Source organism: Ambystoma mexicanum, chromosome 6q (assembly GCF_040938575.1).
Source record: "Ambystoma mexicanum isolate Mex_15411 chromosome 6q, UKY_AmexF1_1, whole genome shotgun sequence".
NCBI lineage: Eukaryota > Metazoa > Chordata > Amphibia > Caudata > Ambystomatidae > Ambystoma > Ambystoma mexicanum.
Genome location: NC_090937.1, coordinates 1,663,081,961 through 1,663,109,140, shown reverse-complemented (window position 1 = coordinate 1,663,109,140; position 27,180 = coordinate 1,663,081,961). Strand labels below are relative to the sequence as shown.

General features: G+C 52.0%; 1 protein-coding gene across 1 annotated transcript in view; it reads left to right on the top strand.

Annotated features, from left to right (window-relative positions):
• The window catches only part of LOC138516999 (nucleophosmin-like), a 419,222-nt gene that overhangs the window by 309,923 nt on the left and 82,119 nt on the right, over positions 1–27,180 (top strand). Inside the window, exon 11 of the mRNA XM_069632499.1 lies at positions 16,398–16,514. Within this exon, the coding sequence (XP_069488600.1) occupies positions 16,398–16,514 (117 nt within the window). The remainder of the gene's footprint in view (positions 1–16,397; positions 16,515–27,180) is intronic.

Below are 27,180 nucleotides of genomic sequence, written 5' to 3'. Positions count from 1 at the left end.
TATCTACGGTTCGTGGTCCAAGGGCGGCACTACCAGTCCAAGGCCCTGCCCGTCGGATTGAAGTCGGCGCCAAGGGTCTTCAAGTGCCTGGCACCGGTGGCGATGCCTGCAGGGGATCCGAGTATACCCCTATCTGGACGATTGGCTCATCCGAGCAAAGTCAAGAGAACTCGCCGTTGATCACACATCGAAGACCGTCCATCTGCTCTCGGAACTGGGATTCTCGATCAAGTTCACAAAGTCCCACTTGGTACCGTCGCAGGACGCCCTGTTCCTGGGAGCCAGACTCGACACAGTGGCGAGGTTGGCCTCACCATCGGAGGAAAGGACGAAAGCCATCCTGGGCAAGGTACAACGGCTGTTGACCATGGAAGTGGCCAGGGTGAGGTTCATCAAGTCTCTGCTCGGCATGATGTCATCGTGCATCTACCTTGTGCGTCTGTGCAGGTTGCGGATGCGGCCACTGCAGGAGTTCCTCGACTCCCGTTGGATGCAACCAGCAGGCGGCTTCGAAAATAAGATCTCCCTCAACGAGACTTTCCGCCAAGCGAACCGGTGGTGGGGCATGGACTTCCAGACCCCGGCACATCAGGAAACGGTGATGACAGACGCCTCCCTGGAGGGATGGGGAGTGCACACCGGAGATCTCCACGCAAGAGGCCTTTGGCTCCCGGAGGAGAGGTCACTACACATCAACGTCCTGGAGCTCTGAGCCGTGTTCTGGGCCCTCAGGTCTTCCTCCCATCCCTCGAGGGCAAGGGGGTGAGGGTCTTCACTGACAAAACCATCACGATGTTCTCATCCGGAAGCAGGTGGGCACCAGATCCCCAGCCCTATCCAGGGAAGCGCAGGATCTGTGGCACTGGGCCGTTGCCCACGGGAAGTTTCCTGGTACCCTTCCACCTGGCAGGAATAAAGAACACCATTGCCGACTCACTCAGCAGGGAGTTGCGCTCTTGCCACGAGTGGGAGCTTCGGCAGGATCAAGTGGATCTCCTGTTCCAACAATGGGGCAATCCTTAGATCGATCTATTCGCGACGAACACCAAGTGCCGGAAGTTCTCCAGCAGGTTTCCCCAGCCGGGGAGCATGGGCGACGCATTCTCATTCCCCTGGGACGGCCTGTTCCTGTATGCGTTTCCGCCATTGCTGCTGCTGCTACGACTCGTCAACTCAAGACGGTCCCGGTGCAGGATGATCCTCGTTGCACCGGTGTGGCCGAGGCAGATCTGGTTCCCGGACCTTCTGGACATGTCGGCGTCCCCCCTTCTCCCCTCCCCCATTTCCCCCAATCAAACTGCCGACGGACGTGGATCTTCTTGCCAGGGAAGGGGGCGCCATCCTCCATCGTGACCCAGGAATGCTGAACCTGCAGGCCTGGCTCCTGCAGCACTAGAGTTTGGAGGGTTCGATAATCCGGTGGACTGCAAGGAGGTGCTTACAAAGGCCAGGGCGCCCTCGACTCTTAAGTGCTATGGACAAAAAATGGAAGAGGTTCTCTGTCTGGTGCCGTGCACAGAAGATCAACCCTCTGCGGATTACGGCCCCTCAAGTGCTGCCGTACTTGCTGTTGCTAGCCTTCATCAAGATCCAGCTGGCGGCTATCTCCCGCTACACCAGAACTCCGGGGCGATCGTTGCTGTGGTCTCACTGCCTGGTGCAGGAGTTCATGTAAGTATTGTTCCACTCTTTCCCGCTGCTGAAGGCTACGGCCGCGGCGTGGGGGCTCAATGTGGCGTTGACCAGGCTCATGGGTCCCCCATTCGAGTCCCTACACTCGGCACTGCTGACGTTCCTATCGTGGAAGACAGCGTTTCTTGTGGCCATCACCTCCGCCCGACGAGTGGGAGAGTTCCAGGCCCTCTCCTGTAAACCTCCATATCTGACATTCCACGAGACGAGAGTAGTGCTGAGGACGCACCCCTCCTTCATGCCCAAGGTGCCATCGGACTTCCATCTCAACGAGCCCTTGGCGTTACCTGTGTTCTTCCCGTCGCCTTTGTCACCGGCTGAGCACTTGCTTGATGTGGCTAGAGCGCTGAAATTCTACGTGGACCGCACGAAGAACCTTCGGAAAACATCACGGCTGTTCGTGAACTTTGGACCTGTGAACCAAGTGAAGTCCCTCTCGGAGGCTTCCATTTCCAGATGGCTCTCCGGCTGCATCATGCACTGTCATCAGTTGGCAAACCGACTGTTGCCCGGCTGTCCGAGAGCCCATTCAACCAGAGCAATTACTGCTACCACGCTGTCCCTGTCTGGTGTGCACCTGCTGGACATCTGCAGGACTGCTACGTGGAGGTCGACGCACACCTTCACGAGATTCTACTGCATCCACCAGGATTCCAGGGAAGAGTCCAGAGTCGGCCAGGCAGTGCTGCGCAACCTGTTCGCTTGAAGGTGAGCCTGGTGAGGAGGTAAGAGATGCTTAATGTTGAGTTGTTAAAATGCTTAATGTTGAGCTTTGCCACCTCCCGTGGTTGTACATGTGTGTACTGCTATGTATTCTTGTATTCATGAGCATGTGAATCCATGCCAGACCCCATGCTGGAGAAGGAACAAGTTAATTACCTGTAACTGTTGTTCTCCAGCATGGGTCTGGCATGTAGTCACATGCGAACCCTCCCTCCAACCCCTCTGTGGCTCTTTGCTTGGTCCTACTGCCATTTTACGTGCTACCAAATCTGAAGATGGCTGCCAGAGGAGGGGCTTGGGTAGAGGGCAGTCATTGGCTGGGGGCAGTATGACCCAGAGTCCAGTGATTGGTTAGTAGTAGAAAGATAGTTCAGAAACGAAACTGATTTTTTTTTTTTTCTTTACCGAGGATTCCCAGCCTGACGACGGGGAATATTCATGAGCATGTGAATCCATGCCAGACCCATGCTGGAGAACAGTTACAGGTAAGTAACTTGTTCCTTTTCCCACTCTCTCATGTATTTTTCTTTGACTGTGGTTCTTTTTGGTTTTTGGAGTCTGACAAACTCCATAGACAACTTTTTTGTATTTTGTCACACAGCCCTTTAGTGCAGTGACACAGGGAAGTCTTTTACCTTAGCCTTGGATTAACTACTGTTTCCAAGAGCAGTAAAGTGAAATTGACGTTGCTGTACATTCCTAGACCCAGCACACACTATTTTACCATAGGGTGCTGGAGGGGTTACTTAGTAGCCCCTTTGTCTAGCTTCTCAGGTAACATTTTTTATGTTACCCTTTACACAATTAATTGGCTGGTGGCAGTAGTTACTTTTTACTACCGTATCGTGTCTTTACTGCGGGCTGCGTTCACAGCTACAGTAAAGCACCCATGGCCCGGTCTTCTTTTGCCATTTCTTGTTGTTTTGGTCATTCTTGAGATTTACTCTGCGCGTCAAACCAGGTTTGGTTGCTTTGTTCATTTTTTCTTTGGCGGGCTTCAAGAGTGAAACCTGCCTCTGGCTCCGGGGGCAGAAAGTGAGGGAGGTGCCCAAAACTACCTGTGCTTAGTCTCCTAGGAGACCTGAATGCACTCTGTGATTGGCCTGCTGGCTGTCCGGCAAGGATAACCACCCTGCTGGGTGATTGACAGGTAGGCAGGAATGAAAGGGAGAAACCTGCATAAAAGGCGAGACGACCACTGGACGAAGGAATCTGAAGAAGATCTGGAAGAAGACGCCTGCTGCAACTCCTGGGCCGTTGGTTTGCCCCGTGAAGCCCTGCTGCTGTGCTGAAGCTCCAAGTTCGCCTCGACAGAGAAGCCCTGCAAGGACGACTTCTCCCATTGAGTTGGTGGGACCAATTAACTCCAAAGTAAGCCACCTGGACATCTCAGAGCTGGTTGAAATTTCCACAGAATGGTGCTGGAAACCGTGTAGCCAGGGAGAGGAACACCAGTTTGTGTGCGTTGCTTTTAAGCTGGCCAAGAGCTCCAGGAAGGTCCTCTGAATTCCCAGGAAGCAGGACTGACTGAGTCCGAGCTTCCTCAACAGAGTGTGGGACCCCAGAAGAAAGGAAGGCCCATCTCGACAGCCAGGAACTGCTGTGTTGCTATTTGCGGTAGTCCCCAGAAGCTGAAACACTGAAGTGCCACTTGTTTGAAAGTATGCTGGTTGTGGTCGTTGACCGTCCCGTTGTGGTTCAGGAGTCCCAAGAAGTCCTCCCTCTTGTCCCCACGACTGAGGCCCAGGAACAGCAGGATCAGCAGAGCTGCACAGAGGTCACCAGCTGAAACTTTTCTTCAAACTGAAAGGTACTGTAACGTCTGAGGGAACTTAGCTCTCATTGTAGATTTGCTTGCTCTTCTACTTCACAAGTCTCCCGGCTTGTGGCTCTAAATTTGATTCTTCTTTCTTCATCAAAGACTTCTAAAAACACTGTGCAAAGACTTTTACTCACCTTAAAGAAGTGCTTCAGTTACATTGACTTTTGCCCATTGACATTGTCTTAGCCTGGTTTCCTGAATGAGATTATTCTCCTCTGTTTTGTGTTGCACCTGTCCTTCCAGGAAGGGGTTAACTTACTCTGCATTGGGGGGTTTGCCTGCTTAAAGAAATATTAGAGATCTATTGTTTAACCTTTCTTTTTACACACTTTGCCTACATTATATGTAACAGTTCTATGTTAATATCCACAAGCCTCCTAGTTATTTGTATCACCTGAGGGTGTAGGAATTGCCTGTGAGTCATCCCCAATGGGAAGTTACTGAATCTAAGAAACCTAAGAGTGTGGATTTCTGAAGTGTATTTGAGTGTTGCTTTTATATTGTTCCTTCTGAAGAAGGCTTGTTTAAATGACTGGTAAATTAATAATTGTTTTATCAAGAAACCTTGAGTATCAGTGTTTATTTGAATACTTGTCACTGTGAATCTCTGTGTAACTACATTACTGCTCATATTGACCCCTCTTGAGATCAGCCTGGCTGCTAGGCCACACTACCAACCTGTGTAGTTCAGACTTATACCAAAGGTTGGGTCCTTATTGCCAGGAGGCTAAGGTTGTTGTAGTGCACCCTAAGGACACTACCCCAAATCATTACCTAACAGTGGTTCTCGTGGATTCTAGCAAAGGACCCCCCCCCCACTTATCTTGATTTAGCTTTCAGGAACCCTACACTCCCTAATGGGATGTCAGTAGCCTGTTCTAACTCTCTCAACCCCTGCTCCGAACCTTCTGACGACCAGTATAGCATTGGTGCCAGTTGCGCTGTCGTGAAGTATCTGGACATTTCTGGGACCCCCAAACCCTTCATTCCTGAACCCCTAAAACAGTATTCTCTTGGCCACTCGAGGCTTCTTACCTCAGATGAACTGGGATATCTCTTTCTGTAGGCGAGCGATCATCTTGGGGGTGGGTGGGAATCCATATCGGGAGAGCGCTCGTGACATGTAGAAATCTGGCCAGTAGTTGACCGACGTGATTTTTGCAAACCAGGAGGACGCCTGCAATTCCCACCTCCTTTAGGTCCTCCCAAAGGTTTTTCAGGAGGCTTGGGACATTGGAAAGGAAGAAAAATGGGCGGAACCCTCTTTTTGTTGGGGGCCTGACTCTAGAGGGTTGAGAGGTACAGAGATAAAGGGGAGTAGAGTCAGCGGCTACCCAGGCCAAAGGCGTGACAGGGGGTCACAATACTCCTTGCAGGAGAGCGAGGAGAATACTAGCTTGAAAAAGAGATCACCGTAAGGTACAAAAAACAGGAAGATTTATTTTGACAAGACATATTTACAGAATTCTTTGTGCCGTGGCACATAATATATGCATACTGAAGTACATTTATAGTCTGCATATCGGTGGGTTAGTAATAAATAGTGACAAACTATTCCATATATTGTTTACATTCACAATACATTAACATTGTCGACACATTAATTGGTGTTTCTGGTTCGGTAGGTTACAAAGGGCAGTGGTTGGATGAAATGGAGCAGCACTGCAAAGTTGTACCGAACTTTAAGGACATCAAGTCGTGGTTGGACTTAGTTAAGTAAGATGGGCGTCATCCTATAGTTTAAGAATGGAGAACGCATTTAGATACGGTGGTGCAAGAATTGCCAGATAATGAAAGTAGAGCTGCAAGGAGTCGACCTACCATGTGCAAGTAAGTTGACGCCATGGCGGTGGTCTTGTTTACCCAGCTGTTGATTTTTACGGCTGGGGAGGGCAGTCTGCGGAAGTCAGATGCCCAAATCTATTTGGAAGGAGGTCAAAAATGACAATTCGGTAATTGGCGGTTGAAATAAAAGGTTGAGGTACAGGTAAGCTCTTGTCGTGCGTAGGTTAGTGATTAGTTTTCGAGTAAAGTCCATCCAAATGAATGACCTTCGTGGGTTTTGAATGCATAAATAAGGCAGATAAACGTGCTTATGCGATTGTTTACAAGAGTCGACCAAAGAGACGTGACTGGGTCACAAAATGTTAAAAATGCATCAAGGTGCAAGGCACTTAGCCGTGACTGTGCGATTGGTGCAGGAGTTCGGGAGGACTGTTATAAATGCCCTGTGAAATTTTTAAAGGCGGCTGAGTCAAGGTAACTAGGTCACAATGTGTTAGAGTGGATTACATTGAAACGGGGATCAAGGCGTGTGAGAGCCCAGATGCTTGGTGGATTAGCGCGGATAAAAACAGCAGTGAATCAAGGAAGTGAGCGGACTGAGTTCTTACCTGTGCCGAACTGAGAAAGAGCTGTATCACTGCAGGCTGTTTGTGCGCATGAGTGCCCTGGAGGACAGTTATTTAACCAGAACGAGGCTAAAGCAGGGCGCGATCGCGCATGTGCAAGAGGGCCCCGGGGGAAGCCCCGGAGACCCAAAGTGAAAGCTGCTGCAGGCAGAAACATTGCGGCATGGAAACACAACCGTGTTGTGTTTCTGCCTGCCTTGGCTTTTACTTTGAGCCTCCCGGATAAGTTGTTTTTGAATGTTTACAAGTTTGAGTTACTTAGTATATCAAAAAAGATAGCATTTTTAGTTTGGGTTATTAGATGGAGCTTTGGTGCCACCTCTAAGCCAAAAGTATTGAATTGGAGTACAGCTATGGAAACATGGCATATGAGGGATACAAAGCTTTTGGTTAAAAAGTGTAAGGGGTACATAGTGTTTGATTATTTAGCCACCCATTCAGTGCGCTTGGCTATGCTCATCTCTATGGCCATTCCCGCCCATTTCCTGCTGCTCTTTGCCCAAAACGTATTCTCCTAGGATCTTTTTAAGCTAGGTTTATCAAGCCTTTCGATCAAACTTTTATCTCAAAGTGCCTGACAGTGTTTTATTCAATCAGTCTTCTGAAAGTTAATGACTTAATTGGAGCTGTAAAGGCAGCACAGGTGTAATAAAATGTATTAATCTGGTCTGTCTTCAGCCACTCAATGTATAAGCACTATTGGTGTCCATCACTGAAGTCTTGTTAAAAATCATTATTGGAAAAGCCAACTATTTTGTTTGTGTGTAAGTATTGGGTATTTGCCAGGAACTGCTATTAGGTGCCCAGGTGCTCGCACCATTTTGCAGCTGCTACCATGAATGACAACTTAATACCTGTACGGTGGTGCCTCGCAAGTACCTTTCCCATAGCTACACAAAAGTCAAAAAAGCTGTTGGCATTGCTAATGCTTCTTAGGTCTTGAAATGATGATTTCCAACCAGAATGAAACTAGGACATTTCATAAATAAACTAACGTTAATTTGCTCCTACATTCATCTAGTGAATATCAAAGGAGTACAATTCAACATATACCGAAAGAGGAATTGATAAGGGCAATGTAGGAGAACGTGTATATGATTGTAAGGCTAAAGTGAGATGATAAACTATTAAAAGGATGGGGTTCTGCTGGCCAATTAAATAGATTGGATTATTGAATCCAAAATGTGAGATTCTGCATTTGATTAGTGAGGTGTATTAACATGTTCAACTCCTACAAAACCTTATTAAAAAATAATGCAAACACATTGGAGCATTCTATTAAAGACCTTAGGAACGATCTAGAGAATCAACCGATGGACTACTTATACAACAGCACAGACCATACAGAGAAATTAAGTCCCAGTTACATGCAGCGGCATGTGCCAGGAGATGGTTCACCAACAAAGCCATGCTTGCATTTCTCAATGCAGTCCGTGTAGGTTGTGCCCCTCTGCAATATGTTCCACATGCGTGAGCAGGAACCTTCTCATCCAGTGATTCATCAGCTGTAGACGTGCCGATCTTGCATACCTACCGAGCATTGCTCCAGATTTATAGAGCGCCTTCTCCTAGGCCCTTTACATAGTAAGCAAAATGGTAATGTTAAATGAAGACCTGAAACCGAAACCCATTAAGAAGCAAAAAATAGGAGGAGAAGAGCGAAAAGTGTTACGTGAAAAGAGAAGCACGGATATCGGGAGGGAGGGCATTCCACAATTTAGGGACCGGAGGAGGTGTTGCAGAGGGGTTTGGGAGAAGGAGGAAGATGGAGATGTTGAGAATGGAGAGCTTGAGCAGAATTGTAGGGAAAGACGAGTTGACGAAAGATGGGGAGGACCATAGACCACATTAAAAGACAATAGAGAGGAAAGGTCAAAAGGAAGAAGAGGGAGAGCGAAGACCGATGGAACAGCAGAGGTTCTGGGAGGCGACTGCAGAACAGTCTTCAGGTCGGAAGACGTGGACAAGGAGAAAAGAAAGATCGGCCAGATCTTTCAAGAGTAGAGAAGGTGACAATGACAGGCCATAGAAGTGGAAGATATGTGATTGGAGATGGCAAGCCCACAAGCAATCACACCCAAGTTACGAGCACGCTTACTTACCTGGTGGATTTTGGCATGAATATGCTGCAAGGTGTTCCCCCAAGTTACTGCCTGAGTTGTGCGCCTTGGGGTAGGAAGCTGCGTCTTTCAGAAGGATGCCCCCCACCTCTGCTGTTCATCCGGGCTGCCTTCACCGTTGCCCTTGCCATGGACCATTTTCTACGGGCTGTCAGCTGTGTCTTGCCCTCCTTGGGTGGGCTTCATCGCCACACGGTTACCATCTCTGCTGTTGTTTTGTGCTCCGGGAAGGAGGTGTGTAGATTTGGCGCTGCTGCATGAAGTACTGATCTGATCTATGTTTTAGGTCTAGCCCTTTATTACAGAGTGAGTATTTTTGGTGGATCTGTGGGTCTAGTGTACTCTTGGTGTGTCTATTGGAACCTAGCAATACCAATCCAGAAGCCTTCATGCATCCCTTAAGTAAAGCCTGACTGCTCTGCCATAACTACCAATTTAGAGACCAGGATAGCTCGGGGGCAACGTGTTTGTCTTGGAAGCAAACAACGAAGAGCAACACAGTTATGCGTATCGGACATGATTAGGAAAGACTACCCATTTTTTGCAACTTTCCCACCATAGTTTCTATCCACTGCATTCTTTTTGTTTTTTTAACCGATTCTGACTTTTTGAGGGAAAGTAAGGCCTTCAGCTGATCAGCCCTCCAGACTAGCGGTGCTAGGCGACCTGATCAGCCCTCCAGACTAGCGGTGCTAGGCGACCTGATCAGCCCTCCAGACTAGTGGTGCTAGGGAACTAGGGAACCTGATCAGCCCTGGAACCTGATCAGCCCTCCAGACTAGCGGTGCTAGGGAACTAGGGAACCTGATCAGCCCTCCAGACTATCGGTGCTAGGGAACTAGGGAACCTGATCAGCCCTCCAGACTGTCAGTGCTAGGGAACCTGATCAGCCCTCCAGACTATCGGTGCTAGGGAACCTGATCAGCCCTCCAGACTATCGGTGCTAGGGAACCTGATCAGCCCTCCAGACTATCGGTGCTAGGGAACCTGATCAGCCCTCCAGACTATCGGTGCTAGGGAACCTGATCAGCCCTCCAGACTAGCGGTGCTAGGGAACTAGGGAACCTGATCAGCCCTCCAGACTATCGGTGCTAGGGAACCTGATCAGCCCTATCGGTGCTAGGGAACCTGATCAGCCCTCCAGACTATCGGTGCTAGGGAACCTGATCAGCCCTCCAGACTAGCGGTGCTAGGCGACCTGATCAGCCCTCCAGACTAGCGGTGCTAGGGAACTAGGGAACCTGATCAGCCCTCCAGACTATCGGTGCTAGGGAACTAGGGAACCTGATCAGCCCTCCAGACTGTCGGTGCTAGGGAACCTGATCAGCCCTCCAGACTATCGGTGCTAGGGAACGTGATCAGCCCTCCAGACTATCGGTGCTAGGGTACTAGGGAACCTGATCAGCCCTCCCGACTATCGGTGCTAGGGAACCTGATCAGCCCTCCAGACTATCGGTGCTAGGGAACTGGGAACCTGATCAACCCTCCAGACTATCGGTGCTAGGGAACTAGGGAACCTGATCAGCCCTCCAGACTATCGGTGCTAGGGAACTAGGGAACCTGATCAGCCCTCCAGACTAGCGGTGCTAGGGAACTAGAACTTGATCAGCCCTCCAGACTAGCGGTGCTAGGGAACCTGATGAGCCCTCCAGACTAGCGGTGCTAGGGAACCTGATGAGCCCTCCAGACTAGCGGTGCTAGGGAACCTGATGAGCCCTCCAGACTAGCGGTGCTAGGGAACCTGATGAGCCCTCCAGACTAGCGGTGCTAGGGAACCTGATGAGCCCTCCAGACTAGCGGTGCTAGGGAACCTGATGAGCCCTCCAGACTAGCGGTGCTAGGGAACCTGATGAGCCCTCCAGACTAGCGGTGCTAGGGAACCTGATGAGCCCTCCAGACTATCGGTGTGATTTAGTAGGCACCCCAACCTCGGCCTCCCCAGTACACACACTCACACTCCTCACCGGAGCTGGTGTAAGTGTCAAGGTCTTGCAGGTGCCGTCTCGCGAGGTAGTCCTCCTGTTTTTTGGGGAGATGGTGCTTGTCACGGAGGGAAGCCACAGTGACTGCTGTAAAAACAGCTGTCCCGCGACTCCCTTCCGGAACCAAGCCAGAAATCAGGGAAAAACCCCCAAGGGGAAAAAACCCTGCAGTGGAGCAGTGACACTCTTCAATCCAGATCTCAGTGCGGACCGTTGGCAATGTTCGAATCCGAGGCAGAGTATAGTGTCTGTAGCAAAGGAATAATCCAGATGCCAGGAGTGTAGGAGTACGGGTAGCTGCGACCAGTGAGAGGCAGGGAGGAAGGCTGGATCTGGAAATGGGACCACTGGATGAGGACGAGCATCAGGTAAGAAGAGCGGCCAGGTCAGGAAAGGGAAGGAGAGAAAGGAAACAAGCGGCAAGAGCCGCAGAGGAGAGAGAGAGAGACCGGCAGAGCGCGGCTCCGCGTAGCGGGGGGGAAGAAATGTGCCGACTGCGAGGACCCGGAGAGAATAGAAGGGAAGCAGAGGCACCGAACAGCAAAGTAGGAAAGTTTCTGAAAGAAAGCCGAAGCCAGAGGACAAACAACACAGCGTGTTAACCCGGAAGCAGGAAAACATCCAGAGGAGGGTTGCAACGCAGCGTCGTGCCGGAAGGCGGAGCCTTAAATACGACCGCCCGCGCTGCGCTGCATCGCTGGAGACGCGGAAACAAAGAGGGGACTAAACTCTACCTCGGCGTCTCCAGCTCCAACGCGGTAGCAACCGCCAATCTCTGCTACGGCCGGCCTGGTGGATGACAATCTGTACTAGGGAACCTGATCAGCCCTCCAGACTGTCGGTGCTAGGGAACCTGATCAGCCCTCCAGACTGTCGGTGCTAGGGAACCTGATCAGCCCTCCAGACTATCGGTGCTAGGGAACCTGATCAGCCCTCCAGACTATCGGTGCTAGGGAACCTGATCAGCCCTCCAGACTATCGGTGCTAGGGAACCTGATCAGCCCTCCAGACTATCGGTGCTAGGGAACCTGATCAGCCCTCCAGACTATCGGTGCTAGGGAACCTGATCAGCCCTCCAGACTATCGGTGCTAGGGAACTAGGGAACCTGATCAGCCCTCCAGACTATCGGTGCTAGGGAACTAGGGAACCTGATCAGCCCTCCAGACTATCGGTGCTAGGGAACTAGGGAACCTGATCAGCCCTCCAGACTATCGGTGCTAGGGAACTAGGGAACGTGATCAGCCCTCCAGACTATCGGTGCTAGGGAACTAGGGAACGTGATCAGCCCTCCAGACTATCGGTGCTAGGGAACTAGGGAACCTGATCAGCCCTCCAGACTAGCGGTGCTAGGGAACTAGGGAACCTGATCAGCCCTCCAGACTATCGGTGCTAGGGAACTAGGAACCTGATCCGCCCTCCAGACTAGCCGTGCTAGGGAACCTGATCAGCCCTCCAGACTATCGGTGCTAGGGAACTAGGGAACCTGATCAGCCCTCCAGACTATCGGTGCTAGGGAACTAGGGAACCTGATCAGCCCTCCAGACTATCGGTGCTAGGGAACTAGGGAACCTGATCAGCCCTCCAGACTAGCGGTGCTAGGGAACTAGGGAACCTGATCAGCCCTCCAGACTAGCGGTGCTTGTGAACTAGGGAACCTGATCAGCCCTCCAGACTATCGGTGCTTGTGAACTAGGGAACCTGATCAGCCCTCCAGACTATCGGTGCTAGGGAACTAGGGAACCTGATCAGCCCTCCAGACTAGCGGTGCTAGGGAACCTGATCAGCCCTCCAGACTAGCGGTGCTAGGGAACCTGATCAGCCCTCCAGACTATCGGTGCTAGGGAACCTGATCAGTACTGGGAACACTTTGTGGTTGATGAATTCTTGTTGATGAATTCTTGTACTTTTTAACATTGCACACAGCATCTTACTGGGCAGTGCAATAAGGACAATATGTATCACCCTAGATTTTTACTGTTTGAATGGTGCAGATCCTTACCACTGGTGGGCTTGGACTTACTTCCAGCCTGAGTTTTGGATAGGAAGAGGACGTCTGCAGCCATTTCTTGAGATCATCGTTGGAGCCAGGAATCGCTCGTAGAAGAACATCCGCGTGAAGGTCCGAAGATTACCCTTGATGAGTCCTGGCATCCCTTCCTGTGTCTGGCCCAGTGAAGCCCTGTTGACCTCCCTGATCTTCAAAGACCCTGTACAGAGCTTCAGCCCTTAGACTAGTGGGATCAACTAATTGCGACACCTTCTTGGGGATCCAGCCATCCTGAGCCTTCGGAGGTGTCCCTGGACCAACCTGTTCGCTGGCCAGCTCTCTTGTGGCCTACAGCGCTAGAACCGACACTGTTCCTTGCTTGCACCTGGAAGTTTGGTAGTTGCCAGCTCGTGCCACAGTTGCATTCCACCCGAATTTCAGTATCCCAGCATCAAGGGATCCTGTCTGGAGAAGCTTCAGTGACTGCACCTGGAAGGGCGCATGTTGTCGACGTGTGTGCGGAGACTATCGCTGGAACTCTCTGTTCCCGTCCAGTGAAGTGTCCAGAGGAGGCCTGCATCAGTGGTACTTGAATTGCTACATCGCCAGGGTTTACAACCCACAGCTGGACCCGAATCCTTGCACCTGCAACACCTGAACATATGAAATGTAATTTATAACACGTCTGAACACAAGTGTTCCTAGGCGCAGCATCTCTCACCAGAACCAATGGCAGGAAATCCAACCTCCAATGACCCCCAGAAGATCCATCAAGTCATCTGGGAAAATCGGAGGAGGAGGTTGGGTGGATGTAAGTAAAAGCAGAGCATCTGTCCAATTCTCCACCCCCCATTGTTCTCTGTAGGGTAACATTGGGAATAAGTCCCTCTGTTTCCTAACCTTCCATTCCACTGTCGTACCTGGGTAGTAACTCCTGAAACTTACCCTAGTAAACTTGTTGAAGAGTATTTTGATCCTTCCTCAACACACGTACATTAGACCTTGCCTACAGAGACGCCATTCTGTGGAGAAACATTGTGGCTTCTGTGACTTTTGGGCACAAGTCCCCATTGTTAGAGATTGGACTGCTGAAGTTGGGAAGATTCACGTGTTATGGTATTTATTGAGCGCAGATCTAACTTGGAGAAGCGACGGAGCGCTTTACAGAGGTATACAATACAGATGTACAGCATAGCGCTTTTCAATATACAGCGGGGGTCGGATTCAGAGGGGTACAGCTGCACAGGGTGGCGAGGAGGGGAGTGGCGGAAAACATCTAGCGAGTCAGGTGGCACGGAGGTGATATGATGGCCTATGTGTTGAGACTTGGTTCCATCATTGTATTGAATCTACGTACCTGCTTGCTGAATATATGACTTAATGCATTTATGAACCTATGGTGAATGTATATAGCCTGATCATAGAATACTGTGCAGTATTACCGGTTTCATTTTCCAGTGTGTGCAAAAGAAATAAATAACTGTACGTTTATACTTGCCTGTCTCAATTGAACTATTGTGCGTTCTGTTTTGTGGACTCATTGAGGGCCCTTGTTCCCACTCACAATCTTTGAGTATAGCTTTGACTGCTCCCCATTGCTACCTTGATTGGGTTTTGGCTAACCGCTCAGGGTTCCCTCTTCATTTCCCAGCCCTAAAGAACCATGGTTCATGACCATATATACCACAAACCGCCTAGCCCCCAAAAATGGGGGCAACATTTCTGACTCTTCCGGTGTCCCCTTGCCGCCTCCATGCATGTCGCAAGGCACCGGACGTTTGCGCCAGATTGGTGCACAGAGTGCTTCTCCCTCGGGCCACTGCACATGAAGGTGAGGCATCTCCAGTGTCTATAGGGATCCAATGCCCGTCGTCCGACCCTGGCTCGGGTACGGCCATCGGGAAACCACCCACGGTTCAAGCCGCGGTGTACTCCTCCCCGGCTAGGACTGTCCCTAACTCCGCCTGTGACAAAAAAGGAACAATTAGTACAAAATAAAACCAACAATTTCACACAATTCCCTTCACCCACTTACACCTCGATCTCCGCTGAAAACGTAAAAATTAATACAAATTGAAAAATGCAAGCATTTCTAAAACCTTTTCCTTGGCGCACCCCGTGCTTTATGCAAAAAATTGGGACAACCATACACCATGAAACAAGAACCTTAAAACGCTGTGCCTTGCACCCACTTACACCTTGATATCTGCTGAAAACGAAAATTGAATACAAATTGAAGTCTGCAAGTCTTTAAAACCTTTTCCCTATTCACACCCTACACTCTGCTGAAGAATTAAAATGTGTACAGCATGAAGCAAACAATTTGACCCAATTTCTTTGAACTTAGTTACACCTCGATCTACTCTGAAAATGTACAATTAATACGACTTGAATTAAGCAATCCTTTGCAACCAATTTCCTTTACCCCCAGTAACCCCTCACTTTCTGGTAAAAAAATTGATCAATTAATACCCAACAAAGAAAGCCAACCCTTGAAACTGTTTACAACACCGCCACTTACACCTTGCTCCTCCGTCCAGCCTAATTCAAACCTCCCTCTTTTCCTGTGTGGATCCTCGCACCCTAGTTGGACCCCACTGTGCTCTCTAACCTACCATTGGGTGCGGTTGGGTGGGTAATTCGGCGGATGAGGACTGAAAAGAGGCCGTTCTTCCAGTCCTCCTCTGTATTTGTAGGCAGTCCCCAAGGCTGGCCGGAAATGCCCGCCCTGGGGACGCCCGCCCCCGCTCGTGACGGAGCGGGATGGGGCAGAGACCTGCGTAGCCAGGAGGGGGGGGGGCTGCCAGAGGGGTGCCCACGAAATGTGGGACGTCCCTCAATCGCCCCCTGCAGGGGCTGGAACATCCCCTCATCCTGTGCAGGAAGCGAGCACCTGCTCATCACTGGCTGGGCTGGAAGCTGGACCTGCCCATCCTGGCAGCTTGCAGACCAGGAGGATGGTCTTAGAAGGAGCTGTGTGCTTACCTGTGTTTGGTTGTATTCACCCTTTCTCTCGTGCATGGCTGAGGCTGGTGGAAGCAGCGCAGGGGTTTGAAGCGTCTGCAGCATTCTTTTTGCATAAGGTACACGGGCTTACCGGTGTATTCGTAAAAATGGCCCGGGCAGCTTGAAGGGGCATCGTCCATTCAACACCTTCGAACCCCTTCCTGCCTTGCTATTTCCTGTGGAGTTACAAGGCACAATGTAATCCATTTGCTTTGCATAAGTAATGCTATTACACAATACTTAATGTAAGGTTATTAAAGAGCTTCATAAATATATGACACACGGCTCCTAAACAGCAATAACCTGCGTGCTGTCTCTTCTTCCAAAATACGGTAGGACCGAAGTGCCATCTTAAAGTCGTAGTAGCACTGACGGCACGGGAGGGAGTGTCTCCTGTGGTCTTCTAGTGCAGGCGGCCTCTGTATATGGTACACAGGCCTCTTCACTACTGTGCTAGCGGCTAGAAGCCACCCGGTCAGCTCTATAAGCACACACTGTGCAGACCCCCCAGCAGCTCCAGGATGGCGCTTCTCCAAGTGTTTTAATCAGAAGCAGTGGAGGTCCTCGCTGGCCTCCCAAGCTGCAGATGTGTCCAGCTGCTAACATGAATGTCTCCTATGATGAAATACATGCATGTTCTCTTATTGTTGCAGGGGTGTGGTATGAAGCAGCTAAAGAAGTCCAGATGGGCCCTTCTGTCCAGGCCCAGGCCCAGGCCGCCTTTAAGCACCGAAACAATCAAGGCTCGGATCTGGGAAATGATGGCACAGGTGAGCTTGACTATTACTTGCCTTTTCCCGTCGAGTTAGCGAGCCATAGGCGCACTTCTAGGCGCTTGCCCTGAGCAATGTACATGAAAGCTTGCCATCTTTGATGGTAGGAATGTTACTGGTATATTACTGGTATTCATACATTTTAAGAATTTAGGAATAAAATAACAAATGAATGGAAGTGCAAGGAGCGTGTGCTGTCCGGTCGCCAAGCCGCCACTCAGCGTTTCACGGTGCAGCGGCTCCGCTACCTTGCATGTCACACAGGGGCGCAACGAAACCTACATTTCGGGGTGGGGGGCTAAGTGGTGGTGGGCGGGGCACTTTAGAAAATAGGCGTGGCAAACTTGGAGGCTCTGCCCCCACTGTTCTAACACCCCCATGCCCCCCATGGTCTGGTGACCAACTATCAAATCGTATATATTAAAGTGCAATATGCACAGAGGCGATGGAAGTCTTTCTTGATTGTAGCAGATTTAACGTTTTACTGCGTTTGTTCAAATACATTATTCTGAACAAACACGGTTAGGGTGAATTCTCAGTCTGTTAATTCCCCTCTACCTTGGAGACCCACAGCTCTTTTGCTTGACTTTAGGACTTTTAATTTTTATCCTGGAGAGAGTGGGACCTTTTTTCTCACTCATGTATTTTTTCTGATTTGGGCTCCGTTTCTTTTGGTTATGGAGTCTGACAAACTCCATAGGCCTCACCTTTTGCGTTGTGACCCACAGCACCTTCAGTGCAGTGTCACAGGAAAGTCCTTTGGATTTCTCTTAAGGTTTAAATAACTTCTCTTGGATAAACTACTGTTTCCAAAAGCAGTGAAGTGAAATTGACTTTACTTACCTGTTTCTCTTTGTAGAGCCAGCACACCCTATCTTATGTGGAGTGCTGGGGGGGAGGAGGGGGTTACTTGGTATCCCCTTTGTCTACTTTCTCATATAACATTTTTATGTGGTACCCTCACTACAATTAATGGCTGGTGGCAGTGGTTTGCTTGTGAGGTCTTTCTTGGGTTTTACTCTGTGCACCAAACCAAGTTTGGTCCCATTGTTCGTTTTGTCTTTGGTGGGCTTCAGTGCTGAAACTGTCCTCTGGCTCCAGCGTGTCTGGTGGGCAGGAAGCGAGGGAGGTTCACGAAACTCCCTGTACTTAGTCACCTTGGTTACAGGAATGCTCCCAAAGGTGATTGGCTGGCTGTCCTTGGAGGACAACCACCCTGCTGTGTGAGTGACAGCTAGGCTGGAATGAATGCGAGAAACCTGCATAAAAGTTTAGTTCTCTTGGAGAGCAGGTAGTCGACCACTGGACAAAGGAACTGAAGAAAGAAATTGGAAGAGACGCCTGCTGCACCTCCTGGGTCGTTGGTTTGCCCGGTGAAGCCCTGCTGAAGTGCTGGAGCTCAAAGTTTCGTATAGACTAGAGAAGCCCGTAACGGACGACTTACTCCCTTGGGTTGGTGGGACCATCTGACCCCAAGACGAACCTGCCTGGAAACCCTTACCCTGCTGGCTGTACTTCTTTGTTGCGGCTGGAACAATTTGCCAGGGGACAGGAACACCAGGAGCGAGTGCATCATCTTTTAGCCGGACCTGAACTCCAGGAAGAGGGGTGGGGGAATGGAGTTTATTTGGATTGTGCTGGGAGTGGGTGGGGGTTCTGGGAAGAATGCCAGGCATGGGACCTTTTGCATGGGTGGTGGGGGGGACGGGCAGGATGACCAGAAAAGGGGTTTGGGGGGGGGGGGGTTCCTTTCATTGGTCATTTGAGTTTAGACTTGTGGGGTTGACTCGATCCAACATCTAAATATCCCCCAATCAGAGCACATCTCTGCCATTAGAAGAAACATTCACAGGCTTGCAGTGAAGGACCAGATCAAATTTAAAGTACTTACACTCGCACATAAACGCCGAGCCAACACTGCCCCCCGTTACCTCTCCAATTTGATTTTTTTTTAACAGTCTTCCAGACCCGCCCTCGCTGCCTACCTCGGGCAACTAGCTAAGCCCAGATACAAAAGACAAAGAGCCGGTGGCTCACGCTTTCCCGTTTTGGCAGCTAACTTCTGGAACCCCTTGCCATTGGATATCAAACTGGTTTCTGCCCTACTCTCATTCCGCAAAAAACTAAAAACATGGCTCTTTACTCAAGACACCAAGCTTCACTCTCCCCAGCAGTTACAACCAACCTGCCATGACCTATACCTGCACCTATCGTCTAAGCCACATCAAGCTATGTAACCATATTTTAAATTATCACAACTCGCTATGCAAAGCCTCTAGCCTGTATCACCTCTGTCTTGCATCACCTGTAACTACGACAGGCGTCATTCACCATCTGCATAACCTGTAACCATATTCCTAAGCTGTAGCGCCCAGAGGCCTGAGGGTTCGGTGCGCTGTACAAATCTAATAATAAATAAATACATTTGATGGTATTTTTGGGGCCTTTGCGGGTGCACTTGGATATTATGGCAACCTTTGCCAGGCTGCCCATTGCATATGGTGACCAGGCAGGCATATGTTGGCATTATTGCTGGATCTGGGGGATACACTTGCATCTGAACATGCCACGTAGCGGCACATTTTGAGAAAGGCTGTCATGGCACTGTTGGAAGTAGCATTCTGGTGACTGTGTATAAGTGGAAGTGTTTGAAACTGGCAAGGCTGTGCTTCACGGGCATGGCACATAGTGCCGAACATTGCCATTTTAAGAGAACCGTGGCGTATGTGAAAACTCCCCAAGGCAGGTTGGCACTTTTATTCTCAATTGCCTGTAGTTGAGCAACATGGGTCACCCCTGAACTGGCGCCCTGTGACATTTGAACAACACTAAGGTGTACTTTGACCTGGCATTTAACACCTTCCACTAGTTATGAACTCTAAGCTGTGAACTTCTCTCCTCTCCTCTCTCTCCTTCCTCTCTCTCATATATCGAGAGATAGCGAAGGTTAGACCTGATCTCCGCACCGGACGCGAGCTGAGAGTTGGCATTCTCGCACATCCGTGCACCCACGACCGGGGCTGTACCCCGGGGCTCTGTGGCACCTGCATATTGCGAGGTGCTTATAGAGATCACTTCAGCTAGGAGAAGAGCAAGGCAATGCACTCGCAGGCTTACATGAAGGAGGGCCTGCAACAACCAGAGGGTCAATGGCTATTCTTAAACTCTTCACTGGTCTCGAGCTACTTCTTAGGATGCAGTTTGGCTCCTCCCCTCTTGCATGGCACGGGCCAGGACTCTGGTCGCCTATGGATGGAGCACCAGTGCAAGCACTCCTTGGAATACACGTACCCAGGATGCATTGCTCTTCTGCTCTGAACTGCAGCGGAAGCGCCAGTGAGGACCAGTAGGTGGCGCTGTGACCTCTGGCTTCTTACCTGATAAGGCTCTGGGAGTGGCTCTCTGGGGTCGGTAGTGTCCCCTGCCCAGTGGAGTAACTGTGCTGAACATGTGTGGGGACATGACATCTGAAGAAAAGGGGTCCCAGCCAAATGACTGGGGATAACACGGTGTTCCGTTGAAGTTGGGAGGACAAACACCACCCCCCCCCCCTTAAAATGACGCCCATGCCCCTGCACCACTCTCTGGCAGCATGGCTGGAGACGGGGGAGCACCCCAGGAAGAGATCCTCCCCCCCCTACATAAGGCTTAGCTTGCCTCCCTTTCCCAGATCTGGCAATGTGTCCAGTCGCCAACCCAAACCTGCCTACATTTGAGAATCAAAAACCCTGACATGTATGCCACGCTCACAACCACGCAAGACTCCGCCCCTTTGCTCACAGCTCCGCCCACACACCCCACCCCCATGTCAAAATGCGCAGTTTGCACTTTACAGAGGAATGCAATGCATTTCATTCCATTAGGTGGAATAGGACGCCTGGCACACGCCTGCCATAAAATCAACACACACACACAAAACCAGGGGAGGATATGTTCTTCAAATAGTGTTTTTAAAAACTTTAAAATGCGTGCATGTTTTAAACTCCAAGAACTGGAGCCACTGAATGTCTGTCTATAATGGAGTGCGATAAAGACTCTAATGGCAGCCACCCAAACATCCTGAAACCCTTGCATGCAGAAAGCAAGCATGTTAGAAGGTCAGTAAGGTGGGTGTCGGGTTCGAGGTCCAACCCGTGCCATGCTTGGAATGAGCATCAAGGGTTGGTGTAAGCCTGGCCAGGGAAAGGAAGCCTGGCCCTGGACTGCCAGTGCTGCCTCCACTGAGCGGCCGATGTAAAGGAAAGCTGAAAAGATGAGCAAAGTGGAATAGTGCCATCAATCCGGTGCAAGCAGTCATGACATCCCACTTTTTTTGTTAAGCTTTCATTCTTTTTGGGCAGCCCATGCTCAGCCCTATATTCCAGTGTGCATCCATCCTATGCCAGGGGCTCCCCGTACGCCCATGCTCGGCCCTGTATTCCAGTGTGCATCCATCCTATGCCAGGGGCTCCCCGTACGCCCATGCTCGGCCCTGTATTCCAGTGTGCATCCATCCTATGCCAGGGGCTCCCCGTACGCCCATGCTCGGCCCTGTATTCCAGTGTGCATCCATCCTATGCCTGGGGCTCCCCGTACGCCCATGCTCGGCCCTATATTCCAGTGTGCATCCATCCTATGCCAGGGGCTCCCCGTACGCCCATGCTCGGCCCTGTATTCCAGTGTGCATCCATCCTATGCCAGGGGCTCCCCGTACGCCCATGCTCGGCCCTGTATTCCAGTGTGCATCCATCCTATGCCAGGGGCTCCCCGTACGCCCATGCTCGGCCCTGTATTCCAGTGTGCATCCATCCTATGCCAGGGGCTCCCCGTACGCCCATGCTCGGCCCTGTATTCCAGTGTGCATCCATCCTATGCCTGGGGCTCCCCGTACGCCCATGCTCGGCCCTATATTCCAGTGTGCATCCATCCTATGCCAGGGGCTCCCCGTACGCCCATGCTCAGCCCTATATTCCAGTGTGCATCCATCCTATGCCAGGGGCTCCCCGTACGCCCATGCACAGCCCTATATTCCAGTGTGCATCCATCCTATGCCAGGGGCTCCCCGTACGCCCATGGTCAGCCCTATATTCCAGTGTGCATCCATCATATGCCAGGGGCACCCCGTACGCCCATGCTCAGCCCTATATTCCAGTGTGCATCCATCCTATGCCAGGGGCTCCCCGTACGCCCATGCTCAGCCCTATATTCCAGTGTGCATCCATCCTATGCCAGGGGCTCCCCGTACGCCCATGCTCAGCCCTATATTCCAGTGTGCATCCATCATATTCCAGGGGCTTCCCGTACGCCCATGCTCAGCCCTATATTCCAGTGTGCATCCATCATATTCCAGGGGCTTCCCGTACGCCCATGCTCAGCCCTATATTCCAGTGTGCATCCATCCTATGCCAGGGGCTCCCCGTGCGCCCATGCTCAGCCCTATATTCCAGTGTGAATCCGCTCAGCCCATGCTCAGCCCTATATTCCAGTGTGCATCCATCCTATGCCAGGGGCTCCCCGTACCCCCATACTCAGCCCTATATTCCAGCGTGCATTCATCATATGCCAGGGGTTTTCCGTACACCCATGCTCAGCCCTATAGTCCAGCGTGCATCCATCATATGCCAGGGGCACCCCGTACGCCCATGCACAGCCCTATATTCCAGTGTGCATCCATCATATGCCAGGGGCTCCCCGTACGCCCATGCTAGCCCTATATTCCAGTGTGCCTCATCATATTGCCAGGGGCACCCCGTATGCCCATGCTCAGCCCTATATTCCAGTGTGCATCCATCATATGCCAGGGGCTCCCCGTACGCCCATGCTAGCCCTATATTCCAGTGTGCCTCCATCCTATTGCCAGGGGCACCCCGTATGCCCATGGTCAGCCCTATATTCCAGTGTGCATCCATCATATGCCAGGGGCTCCCCGTACGCCCATGCTAGCCCTATATTCCAGTGTGCCTCCATCATATTGCCAGGGACACCCCGTACGCCCATGCTCAGCCCTATATTCCAGTGTGCATCCATCATATGCCAGGGGCACCCCGTACGCCCATGCTCAGCCCTATATTCCAGGGTGCATCCATCCTATGCCAGGGGCACCCCGTACGCCCATGCTCAGCTCTATATTTCAGTGTGCATCCATCATATGCCAGGGGCACCCCATACGCCCATGCTCAGCCCTATATCCCAGTGTGCATCCATCCTATGCCAGGGGCACCCCGTACGCCCATGCTCAGCCCTATATTCCAGTGTGCAGCCATCCTATGCCAGGGGCACCCCGTACGCCCATGCTCAGCCCTATATTCCAATGTGCATCCATCATGTGCCAGGGGCACCCCGTACGCCCATGCTCAGCCCTATATTCCAGTGTTCATCCATCATGTGCCAGGGGCACCCCGTACGCCCATGCTCAGCCCTATATTCCAGTGTGCATCCATCATGTGCCAGGGGCTCCCCGTACGCCCATGCTCGGCCCTATATTCCAGCGTGCATCCATCATATACCAGGGGAACACCGTAGGCCCAAGCTCAGCCCTATATTCCAGTGTGCCTCCATCATATGCTAGAGGCTCCCCGTACGCCCATGCTCAGCCCTATATTCCAGTGTGCATCCATCATATGCCAGGGGCTCCTTCATACGCCCATGCTCATCCCTATATTCCAGTGTGCATCCATCCTATGCCAGGGGCTCCTTCATACGCCCATGCTCAGCCCTATATTCCAGTGTGCATCCATCCTATGCCAGGGGCTCCCCGTACGCCCATGCTCAGCCCTATATTCCAGTAGCATCCATCCTATGCCAGGGGCTCCCCGTACCCCCATGCTCAGCCCTATATTCCAGTGTGCATCCATCATATGCCAGGGGCACCCCGTACGCCCATGCGCAGCCCCATATTCCAGTGTGCATCCATCATATTCCAGGGGCTCCCCGTACGCCCATGCTCAGCCCTATATTCCAGTGTGCATCCATCCTATGCCAGGGGTTCCCCGTACGCCCATGCTCAGCCCTATATTCCAGTGTGCATCCATCATATGCCAGGGGCACCCCGTACGCCCTTGCTCAGCCCTATATTCCAGTGTGCATCCATCATATGCCAGGAGCTCCCCGTACGCCCATGCTCAGCCCTATATTCCAGTGTGCATCCATCATATGCCAGGGGCACCCCGTACGCCCTTGCTCAGCCCTATATTCCAGTGTGCATCCATCATATTCCAGGAGCTCCCCGTACGCCCATGCTCAGCCCTATATTCCAGTGTGCATCCATCCTATGCCAGGAGCTCCCCGTACGCCCTTGCTCAGCCCTATATTCCAGTGTGCATCCATCCTATGCCAGGGGCTCCCCGTACGCCCATGCTCAGCCCTATATTCCAGTGTGCATCCATCCTATGCCAGCGGCACCCCGTACGCCCATGCTCAGGCCTATATTCCAGTGTGCATCCATCCTATGCCAGGGTCTCTCCGTACCCCCATGCTCAGCCCTATATTCCAGCGTGCATCCATCATATGCCAGGGGCTCTCCGTACCCCCATGCTCAGCCCTATATTCCAGCGTGCATCCATCATATGCCAGGGGCTCTCCGTACGCCCATGCTCAGCCCTATATTCCAGTGTGCATCCATCCAATGCCAGGGGCACCCCGTACGCCCATGCTCAGCCCTACATTCCAGTGTGCATCCATCATATGCCAGGGGCTCCCCGTACGCCCATGCTCAGCCCTATATTCCAGTGTGCATCCATCCTATGCCAGGGGCGCCCCGTACGCCCATGCTCAGCCCTATATTCCAGTGTGCATCCATCCTATGCCAGGGGCGCCCCGTACGCCCATGCTCAGCCCTATATTCCAGTGTGCATCCATCCTATGCCAGGGGCGCCCCGTACGCCCATGCTCAGCCCTATATTCCAGTGTGCATCCATCCTATGCCAGGGGCGCCCCGTACGCCCATGCTCAGCCCTATATTCCAGTGTGCATCCATCCTATGCCAGGGGCGCCCCGTACGCCCATGCTCAGCCCTATATTCCAGTGTGCATCCATCATATGCCAGGGGCGCCCCGTACGCCCATGCTCTGCCCCATATTCCAGTGTGCATCCATCATATGCCAGGGGCTCCCCGTACGCCCATACTCGGCCTTATATTCCAGTGTGCATCCATCATATGCCAGGGGCACCCCGTACGCCCATGCTCAGCCCTATATTCCAGTGTGCACCCATCATATGCCAGGGGCACCCCGTACACCCATGCTCAGCCCTATATTCCAGTGTGCATCCATCATATACCAGGGGCACCCCGTACGCCGATGCTCAGCCCTATATTCCAGTGTGCATCCATCCTATGCCAGGGGCTCCCCGTACCCCCATGCTCAGCCCTATATTCCAGCGTGCATCCATCATATGCCAGGGGCTCTCCGTACACCCATGCTCAGCCCTATAGTCCAGCGTGCATCCATCATATGCCGGGGCACCCCGTACGCCCATGCACAGCCCTATATTCCAGTGTGCATCCATCATATGCCAGGGGCTCCCCGTACGCCAATGCTCAGCCCTATATTCCAGCGTGAATCCATCATATACCAGGGGCTCTCCGTACGCCCCTGCTCAGCCCTATAATCCAGTGTGCATCCATCCTATGCCAGGGGCACCCCGTACACCCATGCACAGCCCTATATTCCAGTGTGCATCCATCATATGCCAGGGGCTCCCCGTACGCCCATGCTCAGCCCTATATTCCAGTGTGCATCCATCATATGCCAGTGGCTCCCCGTACGCCCATGCACAGCCCTATATTCCAGTGTGCATCCATCATATGCCAGGGGCACCCCGTACGCCCATGCTCAGCCTTATATTCCAGTGTGCATCCATCATATGCCAGGGGCACCCCGTACGCCCATGCTCAGCCCTATATTCCAGTGTGCATCCATCATATGCCAGGGGCACCCCGTACGCCCATGCTCAGCCCTATATTCCAGTGTGCATCCATCATATGCCAGGGACACCCCGTACGCCCATGCTCAGCCCTATATTCCAGTGTGCATTCAAAATATGCCAGGGGCTCCCCGTACGCCCATACTCAGCCCTATATTCCAGTGTGCATCCATCATATACCAGGGGCACCCCGTACGCCGATGCTCAGCCCTATATTCCAGTGTGCATCCATCCTTTGCCAGGGGCACCCCGTACGCCCCTATATTCCAATGTACATCCATCATATGCCAGGTGCTCGCCGTACGCCCATGCTCAGCCCTATATTCCAGTGGGCATCCATCATATGCCAGGGGCACCCGTACGCCCATGCTCGGCCCTATATTCCAGTGTGCATCCATCCTATGCCAGGGGCTCCCCGTACCCCCATGCTCAGCCCTATATTCCAGCGTGCATCCATCATATGCCAGGGGCTCTCCGTACACCCATGCTCAGCCCTATAGTCCAGCGTGCATCCATCATATGCCAGGGGCTCCCCGTACGCCCATGCTCAGCCCTATATTCCAGTGTGCCTCCATCATATGCCAGGGGCTCCCCGTACGCCCATGCTCAGCCCTATATTCCAGTGTGCATCCATCCTATGCCAGGGGCACCCCGTACGCCCATGCTCAGCCCTATATTCCAGTGTGCATCCATCCTATGCCAGGGGCACCCCGTACGCTGATGCTCAGCCCTATATTCCAGTGTGCATCCATCCTGTGCCAGGGGCACCCCGTACGCCGATGCTCAGCCCTATATTCCAGTGTGCATCCCTCATGTGCCAGGGGCACCCCGTACGCCCTTGCTCAGCCCTATATTCCAGTGTGCATCCAAAATATGCCAGGGGCTCCCCGTGCGCCCATGCTCAGCCCTATAGTCCAGCGTGCATCCATCATATGCCAGGGGCACCCCGTACGCCCATGCACAGCCCTATATTCCAGCGTGCATCCATCATATGCCAGGGGCTCCCCGTACGCCAATGCTCAGCCCTATATTCCAGCGTGAATCCATCATATACCAGGGGCTCTCCGTACGCCCCTGCTCAGCCCTATCATCCAGTGTGCATCCATCCTATGCCAGGGGCACCCCGTACGCCCATGCTCAGCCCTATATTCCAGTGTGCATCCATCATATGCCAGGGACTCCCCGTACGCCCATGCTCAGCACTATATTCCAGTGTGCATCCATCCTATGCCAGGGGCACCCCGTACGCCCATGCTCAGCCCTATATTCCAGTGTGCATCCATCCTATGCCAGTGGCTCCCCATACGCCCATGCTCAGCCCTATATTCCAGTGTGCATCCATCCTATGCCAGCGGCGCCCCGTACGCCCATGCTCGGCCCCATATTCCAGTGTGCATCCATCATATGCCAGGGGCTCCCCGTACGCCCATACTCTGGCCTTATATTCCAGTGTGCATCCATCATATGCCAGGGGCACCCCGTACGCCCATGCTCAGCCCTATATTCCAGTTTGCATCCATCCTAAGCCAGGGGCACCCCGTACGCCCATGCTCAGCCTTATATTCCAGTGTGCATCCATCATATGCCAGGGGCAAACCGTACGCCCATGCTCAGCCCTATATTCCAGTGTGCATCCATCATATGCCAGGGACACCCCGTACGTCCATGCTCAGCCCTATATTCCAGTGTGCATTCAAAATATGCCAGGGGCTCCCCGTACGCCCATACTCAGCCCTATATTCCAGTGTGCATCCATCATATG